The sequence below is a fragment of the Hyla sarda genome, unplaced genomic scaffold (assembly GCF_029499605.1).
Source record: "Hyla sarda isolate aHylSar1 unplaced genomic scaffold, aHylSar1.hap1 scaffold_1790, whole genome shotgun sequence".
NCBI lineage: Eukaryota > Metazoa > Chordata > Amphibia > Anura > Hylidae > Hyla > Hyla sarda.
The window spans coordinates 27,501-41,268 of NW_026608435.1; the positions used below are offsets into that span (position 1 = coordinate 27,501).

Here is a 13,768-nt window from a genome sequence, read left to right on the forward strand (position 1 = left end):
TTCCAGGAGGTGTTACCCCAGGTGTGTAATAATGCCAGGAGGTGTTACCCCAGGTATGTAATAATGCCAGGAGGCGTTACCCCAGGTATGTAATAATGGACTTATGGAGGAAATCCCCCCCCCCCCCCCCCATACAGTGGTAGATACCAAAGTGATTAGACTGCAGTTATGTTCAGTGAATACAGGGGGCGTCCTTTTCCTCTGATTGAAGATTTTATTTTTTCCTGACCACCATGAAGTCTTCTTACAGCCTAGGCTCATCTCTTTAGAGTTAGGTAGGTAGGTTTGTCCAGTAGGTAGTGTTCCTCAATTCTGTAGATGGGGGGCCCCTCAACAGGTAGGCAATTTCCCAAAATAGGTGCCCCTATCAGACTCCCCCAAGTAGGTAGATAGGGCTCCCTCCATAGGTATGAAGTGTCACTCAGTAGATAGGGCTCCCTCCATAGGTAGGTAGGGCTCCCTCCATAGGTAGGTAGGGCTCCCTCCATAGGTATGAAGTTTCGCTCAGTAGATAGGGCTCCCTACCTCGTGTAAGTAGGTAGTTTTCCCCTGTACTTACGTCCTCCCTTAAGTTGGCAGATTCCCCCAAATAGGTAGGTAGTTTTCCCTCAGTTGATGGGGTGCCCATTAGATTGGTTGGGCACCCTCTAGTATATAGCGGTTGCCGTTGGTGAGTACAATGGGTGCCCGTCACAAAAATATCTTAGGTTTGCAGGATTTTTGCTTATGTTTTTGGGCATCAATGTATTCTTGGGAAAATTCTTTGTTATAAATGAGTGATGCCCAGGTGGTATCGGAGGGCCCAGTGTTGTGGCAGCGGGCAGGCTGATGGTCAGACATGGTTGTGGTCTTCAGATGTTTGAGTTCCATCCAATCACAAATCGATTGTAAGACAGAAATGGTCATCGAATCACTTATTCCCCCAATTTAGTTTTCAAATTAGAATACCAGGCTTCAGGATGTGCAAATATTGTCCAGGGAAAGCTGGGTGAGATATCGGGAACACAGAAACGGTCCCTGACGAGACCTGTTATCGGGCCTCGATTTTTTTATGGTAGTTGAGCTTTTCATTCTTTTCTTATGCCACTCCAGGTTTTCAGATAAGCCCCGATCAGCACAGGTGCTGAAGACAGCTTGTCACTGGCCTTTAAGACTAGGGAAAAGTCAGTCTGCAGGTGAGGCCGTGAGGAATCTGCAGCACTGATGAGAGTTTGATTCTGGATGTTTACAGTATCAAAGGGGAATATTATAACCTGTGGAAGTATTTGTTGACTTTTGTATAGATATGGAAGTATGTTTAACATGTATAGTTAGTGCTGGATAGGCAGGATTTATTTTGTGCTTAGGCCTGAGTATCAAGGCTGGATTTGTTTTGTGTTAAAGGGATATTCTGCCCTTAGATATATTAACCCCTATCCAAAGCATCTCCCTACTGCACCCGACGTTCATTTAGAGCGTCAGGTGTAACGCCGGAGGCTCGTAACGTTTCGGCCATGCCTCCTCAATGCAAGTCTATGGGTGGGGGCGTGATGGCCGTCACACCCCCTCCCATAGACTTGCATTTAGAAGGCGTGGCCGTGACTTCACCAGCGAGGCGTGACCGCGACGTCACCCGCATTGCCAGATAAGTGACACGGAGTGAAGTTCGCTCCGTGCACCGGATGTCTGGGGTGCCGCAGCCGAGATCTCGGGGGTCCCCAGTGGGCGGGAGCCCCGCGATCAGACATCTTATCCCCTATCCTTTGGATAGGCAGATAAGATGATTAGGGGCGGAGTACACCTTTAAGGTCTGAGTGTCAAGGCTGGCTTTGTTTTGTTCCTGAAAAACAAAGATAGGAGAAGCACTGTGTAAACCTTATTTCCATGTCCCTGTCTCAGACTGCTATATTGCTGCTATTTGACTGGTTCTACGGGGCTAATCTCCCACATTATATAGGGCTGGAATCACTCATGCAGACTAAAGTGCCGTTTCTTTTTCTTTTTTCAAACTCTATATAAGGTTTTAATATAAAACAATATGGGATACACTTGAATCGTAAGGCAGCCATAGGTATCCAGGATGAAGTCAGTAGTTTTATGCATAATGCAATGTCTTTGTGAACTGACTGGAGAAGAGTAAAGCTAAAGAAATGTATAAATGGCGCCATATACTGTATGAGCAAGCTATAAAAATATCACAGTACAAGCAAAAGGAAACAAATACGTAAAGTACAAATTTCAGTATGGCGATAAAATTAATCTGCAAAAAGGGAGTAATATCGATAAGATGATAAAAATAATAAATAATGTCCATCAGGGAGAAGTACGACTGACGGAATCAATTAAAATAAAGATCAGTTGAATGTAAGGAAAAGTATGGGTTAATAATCCAGGCTAGATGGGAGAGCCTTATTCTGATGTGGCCCAGTCGTGCCAGGACCTAGTAAATCGCTTGGTAGTGGGGCTTTTCATCTCCTTCTTGGGTTTTAAGACTAATCCAGATCAGCACAGGTGCTGAAGACAGCTCCTCTTTGGGCTTTAAAGGAGGCGAGAGTCAGTCTGCAAGTGAAGTTGTGTGTAATTGTTACTACCATGTCCCTGTCGCAGACTACTATCTTGTCGCTATTTGACTGGTTCTATGAAGCTAATCTCCTACACTATATATATGGCTGGAATCACTCACACAGATTATCCTATATATATATATATATATATATATATATATATATATATATTTATATTAATACAAGAAACAGTATCCAATAATAGAGGAGGATTTTCAGTATTTAGCTATTTTGCAAAAGATATGACACAGCGGTGTACAAACAAGGCCCAGTCCGCTTGGTAATGGGACCCTTCATCCCCTTCTTGGACCACTCCAGGTTTTCAGACTAGCCTAGATCAGCATAGGTGCTGAAGACAGCTCGTCACTGGGCTATAAAACTAGGTGAGAGTCAGTCTGCAAAAGTGAGACTGTGGGGGCACGCCCTCTCCCAGAGACATGAATGGAGGGGCCATGGCTGTCATGAGGGGGCGTGACCATCACATCTCTGAGGCAGCGCCTGGCACAGAATGCCGGGGGCTGCAACGACATTGCGGGGGGCCAATCGGCGGGACCCCCGCAATCAGACATCTTATCTCCTATCCTGTGGATAAGGGATGAGATGTATAAGGCCGGAATACCCCTTTAAGTGCGCTGAAGTTTATGATAAGTGTTGTTTGGTTTTTTTGTAAGCCAAAGCCAAGAGTGGATTTAAGAGGAATGATAAATATAAGGAAAAGATTTATTATTCTCCTCTGTTCTGGATCCACTTCTGTCTTCGGCTCAGAAAACCCATCGAAAACTGATAAAAACTCATCAACAACTGTTTCCAAAACAATAAAAAATGTACAAATCTCGCTGCGTTGTGACACAAACATCTCAATATCTATGTTTAACCTCAACAGAAAATCCCATTACGAACTCTGAGGGAAACTTCATGTTATTGCTGAATTATAAAGGAGAAGATGGAGAGATCATGGAGCGCTCCTCAGGAGAAGATGTAGAGATCATGGAGCGATCCTCAGGAGAAGATGGAGAGATCATGGAGCGCTCCTCAAGAGAAGATGGAGAGATTATGGAGCGCTCCTCAGGAGAAGATGGAGAGATCATGGAGCGCTCCTCAGGAGAAGACCTCCTTACCCCTGATGTCCACCCAGATCTATCATATAATATTCCCCCTGATCATGGGGAACCTTCTCCTCACCAACTACACATTGTCACCACAAGGACAGGTCAAAAAAGGATCCAATGTGATGAATGTGGGAAACGGTTTATCAAAAGATTGGATATTTTTACACAGAGAAGAATTTACACAGGAGACAAGCCATATTTGTGTTCAAAATGTGGGAAATGTTTCATAAGTAAATCATATCTTGCTACACATGAGAGAAGTCACACGGGAGAGAAGCCATATTCATGTTCAGAATGTGGAAAACGCTTTCTACAAAAATCCCATCTCGTTCAACATGAGAAAATCCACACGGGAGAGAAGCCGTTTCCGTGTTCGGAATGTGGGAAATGTTTTACTAGAAAATCGGCTCTGGTTGACCACCAGAGAAGTCACACGGGAGAGAAGCCGTACACCTGTTCAGAGTGTGGGAAATGTTGTAGCCAGAAATCTGGTCTCGTCATACATCAGAGAATTCACACGGGAGAGAAGCCATATTCGTGTACAGAATGTGGGAAATGTTTTATTACTAAAGGCAAACTAAGGAATCATGAGAGAATTCACACAGTATAGAAGAGACATTTTGATAGTGTGCTATATTGCGGTATTGTCTGGATCTAAAAAGGTTTTATGGTTATTAAAAACATGTCCCCTATTCCTAGGATAGATCACAAGTGACTATTTAAGGAGGAGTCCCCTGTGATCTCCAGAACGGGGCCCGACTCTTCCCGCTGAAGGCTCCGGCCCAACCATCTGAGACATACTAGTCTCGGCAGTGACTGCATTTATTCCCGCCTGCCGAGACTAGTACGTTTTGGAAGGAGGGGGCCGGTGCACCCAGTGGGGATAGAGGGGCCCCAATCTGGAGACCTGAAACCACTGACCAAAGAGGCGCCCCGCATCAGTCATTGGCTGGCTAAAGTAGTCCCTGCAGCCTTGGAAATGTCATCAGGAAGCAGCCAAGAGGACGATGAACCAGGACTGTCAGCCCAACAGTTGTGGGGGACCCCCAGCCACGTATAAAATGTTTCATTTCAGGACAACCCCATTTACTGTGACCAGGATCCATAGAAAAAAAAGTATTGTGGAAGAAGTAAAGACCCTTTGTAAAGGCAGCGAAGCTAAAAGATCTTTATTACCCTATTTATTGTATTCATTATAGTGCTGACATGTCCCACAGGATTATCACATCAGTCCCTGTTAAGGACAATAAACCATCAGAATGTTTCTTTTTTTGTTGCTGATGTAGTTTTTGGGAGGGAACCAATGCAAATACGGTTAAAGCAAAAAGATACGGCTAAATCTGATAAAACCTTATTAATGACCTTACGGAAATCAGTTATGGGGAAAATCCATATCGTCCTACGACGGCACAGGAAACAAATGGGTTAATCCGGTTATCTCTTCCAATCAGACAGAAGGAACAGATTAATCAATTAATTATTACACAAACTAACTAACCATAAAGGAAAAGACATTGCAATGTCCGTTTTTTGTGTTTCTCTATTTTTCTGTTTTGGTGTCTGTTCAGATACTGGGTTGTGGGTGGACAGTTTTCTTTGCTATTCTCCCTGGCTAGGGAATAGTTAAAGCTCTTAGCCAATGACAGCTTGGGTGTGGCTATTTATACCCAAGCTCTCCTGAACTCTGTGCAGGTTATTTGTTTTACCTTTTCTATGTTTGTTTGTCTGAGTTTTAACCATGGTTATTATTCCTGTTTACAGTAGATTTTAGTCTGTTTGTGTTTTAAGTACTTTTGTGGGTTTATAGGATTATGTATGTCTGTTCTGCTTTAACCCTGTTATCTTAGTCTGTGTTCACACGGTGAGTCTTGCTTGTTACTGTGCTCTGTATTTTGTATTCCTGTGTAGAATCCTGACCCGTTTTCCTCAATGTTATGGAGTTTGGTTTTGTATTATTCCCATTTGTATCCTGGCCTGTATTCCTCCATGTTTTGGAGTCTGGTTTTGTGGAGTCAGACTCATCCTGTTCTCAGTCTAGTGTTCCGTGTATTATTTTTCTGTTTCCTTCTAGACCAGTATCTTGATCACACAGTGGAGTGTGGCCGCTGGCTAGAAGAATATTTGGAGTTAGTTTTGATGTCCCTCCATGTTTCTGACCTGTTTCTGACTATGTTCAGTATTATTTGTGTACCTTTACACCCATGCACTTTAGTGCAGGTAGGGACCGACACCGTGGTTGTCGATCCGCCGTTTATATCTGTCGGTCATAACAGACTTAAAACCCCCAATGAACAAAGAGAAGACGTGTTTTTTTGTTTCTTCTGCAGGACCATACGGAGTCTTCTTTTAGTTCCCATCCCCGTCCCTAGTAATAGTCGGGAAGGTGTATGGGGCTGAAGAAACTTCCTATAGCTCTGACTGCAGTTTTTGGTTATCTATGGATGGATCGGTGGCAGTTTTTACTCCCAATTTGTGCATTCGGCTTGCCAAAGAAAGGCACAAGGATTGAGGTACCTGTTTGGTTGTTGCTGATAGCCTTCTTCACGCAAGCTGACTGGTCAAAACCAGAGAAGAAATTTGTACCAGGTTAATGGTTTAAAGTGGAACTCCGCTGCCCCACCGTTCAGAACATTTTGTTCCAAACGCTTGGAGCGGGCGGCTGGGGATTTTTGACGTCACGGCCATGCCTCTCATGATGTCAAGTAACACCATGTACGTCACGCCCCCTCCCATAGAATTGAGGGCGTGGTGTGACATCACGAGGGGGCGTAGCCGTGATGTCAAGACCCCCCACCTCCCGCACCCAGCGTTCTAAACGAATGCCGGGTGCTGCACAGAGATTTCGAGGGTACCAACTGTGGGACCCCTAGGATCAGACATCTTAAGGATAGGGGATAAGATTTCTAGGGGTGAAATACACCTTTAAGACCCTATAAACTGGATTCCAAGGCTACAGAAGCCTGGAATTACCCAGCTAAGGTGGATTTGGCGTTGGCTCGTCTCACTATGAAGTCTCTCTTCCCAACAGAAGATTCATCTCATGGATAAGAGGTCTGATGTATGCATGAAGAAGATCTATGTTATTGCAGATCTGAAGTGCCAAGCTTCAATAGCTACAGTACCGATGGCTAGAGCCCTCAGGATATGGATCGGCCAGTTGTCCAAAGACGTGGCCAACTGAGAAGAAATTCTTAAGAGGATTCCGGATATGAAAAGAGCAGGAGACTTCGTTGGATATGCTGAGACTGGGTTCCAAAGCTATGGCACTGTCTACAGCAAGGAGGAAAGACCTGTGGCTGAAAGAGTGTGTGAGGAACAGGGGGGCAGGGAGAAGTGACCCCTAAGCTGCCCCTAAGACATCTCTCCCTGTCTACTTGCCCATTCGCACTAAACAGCGGATCGACAACTTGGAGACGGTGCCTACAAAATAAACGGAACTGTGCATAGCCGGGGAACAAATATTCAATTCAATAACCAACTAACAGATATATAAATACAAACAATGCAGGGTATAGCATACTAACAAAACAGGCCAGGAAATCAAGAGCACTGTTCACCCTGAACACATTAGACTCCCCATTCCAAACATGGAGGGACATCAATACCAAAGCCAAATAGACTCCTAGCAAGTGGGCACTCTCCACTGAGTGATCAGGATACTGGCCTAGAAGAAAACAAAAATCCTTAATACATGCAAACACGGGTAAAGACATAAGACTCACTCACTCCTAGATAGGCGGATTAGCACAAGGCTCAGAACGTGATTCTATCCTAGGAGTAGTAGGAACTAGCAAGGTCAAAACAGTACTGAAATTATGCACAGTGTGAATGCAGACTAAGATATATCAAGGTGAATGCAGAACGAACATACAAAATACTAAAAACCCTACAAATGTACTTAAACAAAGCAGGCTAAAATCTAGATATCAAACAGGACAGGTAACCATGGTTAAAACTCAGGATAAGTGCACAACCAGACAAAGTGAACATAATAAACCAGACATGGTCAGTGTATAGGTCCAGAAGAGCTCGGGTTTAAATAACCACACCAGAGATGCCATAGGCTGAAAGCATTAACTCTTCCCAAACCAGGGTGAATTAGCACAGAAACTGTTCAGACACAAAAACAATGTCTGTACAGGACCTAAAGCAGAAAAATGCAAAAACACAGAAACTGTCACATTACAGAGTGGTGGAGGAGGGGGGGGGGGGTCTGGGGGAGAGATATTCTCTCGAAGAACCATTTCTACTCTCTCCCCTTTCCAGCAGGAAGATTATTTGGGCAGCAACTGAATCAGATCCTGGAATCATTAAATATATCTAAAGGTACATCATTTCCTAAAGTCAACCAAAAAATATGAGCTTTGCCCATTTCGGAGGTAGCAGAGGAGATCACTTTACAGGAGATCAAGACAACAAGGATGTCCCCTTACACCAAAGGAACTTTGAAGTCTATTCCATAATTTTAGCTGTGCCCCAGAAAGAGGGCCAAAAGCGCCTTGTAATAGACCTCTCCTGTAATCCACTCCCTACTAATTGTTTGCTTTGCTTTCCATGAGTCCATTGGAAGCACTGCACCCCACAATAAAATATTTGGCTGCATCACTACCACATCTTCTCTTTGTTCTCTGGGGGGTTTATGTCCTTTCCTTTATGGTTAATTGGTTGTGATTATATACAAAGTGAGTGATCAAGTGATTACTTAGTTTGTTCTGCCTGGTAGTAAGATATAACTGGATGTACCCATATGTATCCTGTGCTGCCAACGGACTCACGAAAAGAAGAAGACATTTCAGTGAGGAAATGAAAACTATTGACGGGAATACTTTTTTTTTGGTGCCTTATAAAATCGTAACATGGTTGGACACAGCATGGCCTCAAGAGTTTGGCTCCAGTGTTTTCAGAGGTTGATGTTTTTGGGGAACTTTTCTGTTTAAAGTTAGAGAGTGCCTGTCAAGACTATCCAACAGCGGGCTATATGTAAACTGGTCGGCCTTCTCTCAGCCTGAGACATGGCCTGACATGACGTGATCAGTAGTCGAAATGCCGGAAGTCCCAAAGGTCTTCCGGCAAGGCCACGAGAATGCTGGCCAGTTTACACGTATTTTTCCACTGGATTGTCGTGACAGGTACTCTTTAAAAGGGTTCTCCAACATAAGGTGATTTTAGTATGTACATGGACATGCTTAGGAAGGATCTGCATCTTGGGGCTAAATAGCTATGTTGTGAGATTACCATAACGCTGCCGCTATGTTTTTGTGAACTGGCTATTTCCTGTTGGAGTTTGTTCTCTTTAACTACAAGTCCCATAATTCCTTGTTTGTGTGAGGTCACTTTTCTCCCTCTCCCTCATTAGCCACCTCACCCATTAAAACACACCTGTGCTCCCTTTAATACAATAGACCAGTGTTTTCTAACCAAGGTACCTCCAGCTGTTGCAAACTCTTGCAGAATGATCTCCCTCCCACCCAGTGGTCGCTCCACCCATTGAAGCACAGACAGGTTCCCTCTGATCACCTGACTAGCGATGTAATGTCTCGGGCCGCACTGCAACCTGGAAAAACCTGGAGACAACACTCCTTTTGTATGCTGATAAAAATAAACATCGGGGCAAAAATCACATAAGAATTGTGAGGCCACCATCAAACACAGGTACAGACACTATATTATAAACTACACCAACTTTACAGCCCCTGGAGCATAGTCAAATAAAAGCCTTGTAATGATCATCTTCTGATGAATGGAGAATGGTCAGTGTTGTAGCCATTTACAAATAGTATAGATGAATAATAGAGAAGCCAGTTAATACGAGAAAGACATCTATAGTGCTAAAAATGATGAAAACTCTTGTAAAACTCTTGGGTGGCGGCAATTGAACACCAACACACCAACAACTTTTTACAAACTTTTTTACATGCAAACCAACATGGCTTTGCTGAGACTCCATCATTTCTCTAATATTATTGATATCTTTGCATACAAAAGGACTGGATAAAGATGTTGCTGTAGATATCACCGACGTGGACTTCAGCAAAGCCTTTGATGCAATTCCTTATTAAGTGTGGACACATAAGTAATTGCGAGTCGGCCCTTGTCTCTTGATAGTTCGGTAAATTTGCAGTTGGCTGAGGGATAGATATAGTGTATTCTGAGCACAGACTGGTTACACACAAGGGTCTGTTCTGGGCCCTATTCTTATTTATATGTTTGTAAGACTGTTCAGTGGGTAAGGTTTGCTTGTTTGCCGAAGTGTGCAAAAGGCTTGATGTTCCTGGAATACAGAAAAGGATTTAGCATTACCAGATAAGTGGAGACTGTAGTTCAACGTTTCCGAATTTTAAATGATTCATTCGTCTGTGTTAGTGAAGACTTCAGAAGAGAAGGACGTAAGGGCCGTGAGTTATGACAGTCTGAAAGTGAGTACACTGGGGAGTCGGGAAAGCAAAATCCTGAGCTATATAGCTAGAATTATAATCGATAGATTGTGCCCCCTGTATAGAGCTCTAGTGAGCACATCAGGAATACTGGGGTCAGTTCCGGAGACCTCACCTATAAAGAGACATCCAGAACAGAGCGGCTCCAAAGAGGGGACAACAATGGTGGAAATGTAGATGGGGACATAGAAACATAGAATGTGTCGGCAGATAAGAACCATGTGGACCATCTAGTCTGCCCAAGAATGTTGTGTGTTTGTGGGGGAGTTTAAAGTGGTGCTCAAGTCTCTATAAAGCCTCTCCTTTCTATTGGATCACATTCTACCTCATAAAATGCACCAAAAAGTACTTGTTTTTCCGCCCTAATAAATCTGTCTCTACTTGTTTGTAAATAAACATCTCAAAATCCATCTTTAATCCCAACAGAGAACTCCAACTTTGAAGAAAACCTCATGTTATTTCCATATTGTAAAGGAGAAGATGAAGAGATCATGGAGCGCTCCTCAGAAGAAGATGGAGAGATCATGGAGCGCTCCTCAGGAGAAGACCGCCTTACCCCTAATGTTCATTCAGATCTATCATATAATAATCCCCCTGATCATGGGGAACCTTCTCCTCACCAACCACACATTGTTACCACAAGGAGAGGTCAGAAAGGTGGGAAAAGGTTTCAATGTGATGAATGTGGGAAAGTTTTCGCAAATAGATCAGGTCTTTTTACTCACAGAAAAACTCACACAGGGCAGAAGCCGTATTCATGTTCAGAATGTGGGAAATGCTTTATGTATAAATCGGCTCTTGTTAGACATGAGAGAACTCACACGGGGGAGAAGCCGTATTCATGTACAGAATGTGGGAAACGTTTTACGCAAAAATACAGTCTTGTTGCGCACTTGAGAATTCACACGGGAGAGAAGCCGTTTTCATGTTCAAAATGTGGGAAACGCTTTACAAGTCGATCGGATCTGGTGAAACACGAAAGAAGGCACCCGTCAGAAAAGCTGTTTTCGTGTTCAAAATGTGGGAAATCTTTTCCAAGCAGATCGCAGGTTGTTGGACATGAGAGAAGTCACAGAGGAGAGAGGCCGCTTTCATGTTCAGTGTGTGGGAAATATTTTACAAATCAATTACATCTTCATACGCATGAGAGAAGTCACACAGGGGAGGAGTATTGATGTTCAGAATGTGGGAAATGCTTTATTAATAAAGGCAAAATAAGGAACCATCAGAGACTTAGATGTTGCGGGAAATACTATAAAAGCAAAATAAAATATTTGTCGTGTGTTTATTCATGGACATTAAAAAGCCAATAAAGGTTTATCTGGTATGAATGGTATTAGTCTCAGTCTGCCGGCATCCAAATTCTATATACAGTTTAAAAGTCTCTATCAGCTCCCTCTGTCTCCTATATAAATCTCCTTTTCCGTGGTGTTCCTCTTTATGTATTTAACGTCTCTATCATCTCCTCTGTCTCCTATATAAATCTCCTCCTCCTTTCCTGTGGTGTTCCCCTTTATGTATATAAAGTCTCTATCATCTCCCTCTGTCTCCTATATAAATCTCCTCCTCCTTTCCTGTGGTGTTCCCCTTTATGTATATAAAGTCACTATCATCTCCTCTGTCTCCTATATAAATCTCCTCCTTTCCTGTGGTGTTCCCCTTTATGTATATAAAGTCTATCATCTCCTCTGTCTCCTATATAAATCTCCTTTCCTGTGGTGTTCCCCTTTATGTATATAAAATCTCTATCATCTCCTCCGTCTCCTCTTTCTTCTATACATGAGAAGATCTTGGAAACTTTCCTGGCCAGTTTTATCCTCAGTCCATGGACTAGTTTAGTATGGTCTCCACTGCTAATACCTCTCCCTCTACACCAATGAGCACTTCCCTGTACTGCTAATACCTCTCCCTATACACCCATGAGCACCTCCCTCTACTGCTAATACCTCTCCCTATACACCCATGAGCACCTCTCCCTATAAACCCATGAGCACCACCCTCTACTGCTAATACCTTTCTCTATACACACAGGAGCACCTCCCTCTACTGTTAATACCACTCCCTATACACCCATGAGCACCACCCTCTACTGCTAATACCTTTCTCTATACACCCATGAACACCTCCCTCTACTGCTAATACCACTCCCTATACACCCATGAGCACCTGCCTCTATTGCTAATACCTCTCCCTATACACCAATGAGCACCTCCCTCTACTAATACCTCCCCCTATACACCCATGATCACTTCCTTCTACTGCTAATACCTCTCCCTATACACCCATAAGCACTTCCCTCTATTGCTAATACCTCTCCCTATACACACAGGAGCACATGCCTCTACTGCCAATACCTCTCCCTATACACCCATGAGCACCTCCCTCTACTACTACCTATCCCTATACACCCAACAGCACTTCCCCTCTACTGCTAATACCTTTCTCTATACACACAGGAGCACCTCCCTCTACTGTTAATACCTCTCCCTATACACCCATTGAGCACTTCTTTCTACTGCTTATAACTCTCCCTATACACCCACGATTACTTCCTTCTACTGCTAATACCTCTCCCTATACACCCATGAGCACCTGCCTCTACTGCTAATACCTCTCCCTATACACCCATGAGCACCTCCCTCTACTACTAATACCTCCCCTATACACCAATGAGCACTTCCCCTCTACTGCTAATACCTCTCCCTATACACCCATGAGCACTTCCCCCTACTGTTAATGCCTCTCCCTATACACCCATGAGCACTTCCCTCTACTGCTAATACCTCTCCCTATACACCCATGAGCACTTCCCTCTACTGCTAATACCTCTCCCTATACACCCATGAGCACCCCCCTCTAATGAGGCCCCAGGCAGGAGGAGCAGACAGGACCATTGGGGTAGTGGTTTGTGGCATTTATATGGCAGAGCTGTGTATGTCGGCGGAGCGGGGGCATAGCTTGTGACCTCCTCACGGGGCACCGGAGGACACCACCTAAACATGGGAGCAGATACAAACTCCACCCAGATGTTACTATTGGTCAAATTTGAACCGAGGACCCCAACAGTAAAAGGGAAAAATGCAAATAGCTGAATATTCTGTATTCATATAAATGTCTGATAGTGGGGGCTCCGACTACTAGGACCCCCAGCGATCTCATGTAATGACCTGTCGCACCAAGAACCTACTCGGGTCCAAACACGTCCCCCTCCATTCATTTCTATGGGAGAGGAACACATGAACGCTAAGACTCCGCCTTTCCCATAGAGATGAATGGAGGGGGCGTGTTTCTACCAGCTTCCGTGCTGGGTAGTGGAGTAGGGCCCATGATCTGTAGTTTTTATCGGGACCATTTTTGCTTTGATTGGACTTCTTGATCACTTTTTATTCATTTTTTGGATGTATGATGTGACAAAAAATCTATATGTTTGGTATTTTTTACGTTTGCGCTGTTTACAGATGCCGGATCATAAACATATTTTAGTAGTTTGGACATTTACGCACACAGCAATATTAAATGTGTGGACGACTGGTCACAAATCTGCCAGTTAGAACGTGGAGCTCAGTATCTAGTGCTGGTGGAGGGTGAACTGTGTGACCATTGGATTGTGTGACTATCGGACTCTGACTATTGGACTGTGTGACTATCGGACTCTGACTATTGGACTGTGTGACTATCGGAC

General features: G+C 43.8%; 1 protein-coding gene across 6 annotated transcripts in view; it reads left to right on the forward strand.

Annotated features, from left to right (window-relative positions):
• The window catches only part of LOC130313917 (oocyte zinc finger protein XlCOF7.1-like), a 37,511-nt gene extending 25,079 nt beyond the window's left edge, over nt 1-12,432 (forward strand). For 5 of the 6 annotated variants that reach the window (XM_056552671.1, XM_056552676.1, XM_056552673.1 and 2 more), the window contains one exon: nt 3,427-10,496. In XM_056552671.1, coding sequence (XP_056408646.1) covers nt 3,427-4,262 — 836 coding nt within the window. In that variant the 3' untranslated portion in view covers nt 4,263-10,496. The other variant, XM_056552675.1, reaches the window with a different exon arrangement.
• Nucleotides 12,433-13,768: the final 1,336 nt, after the last annotated feature.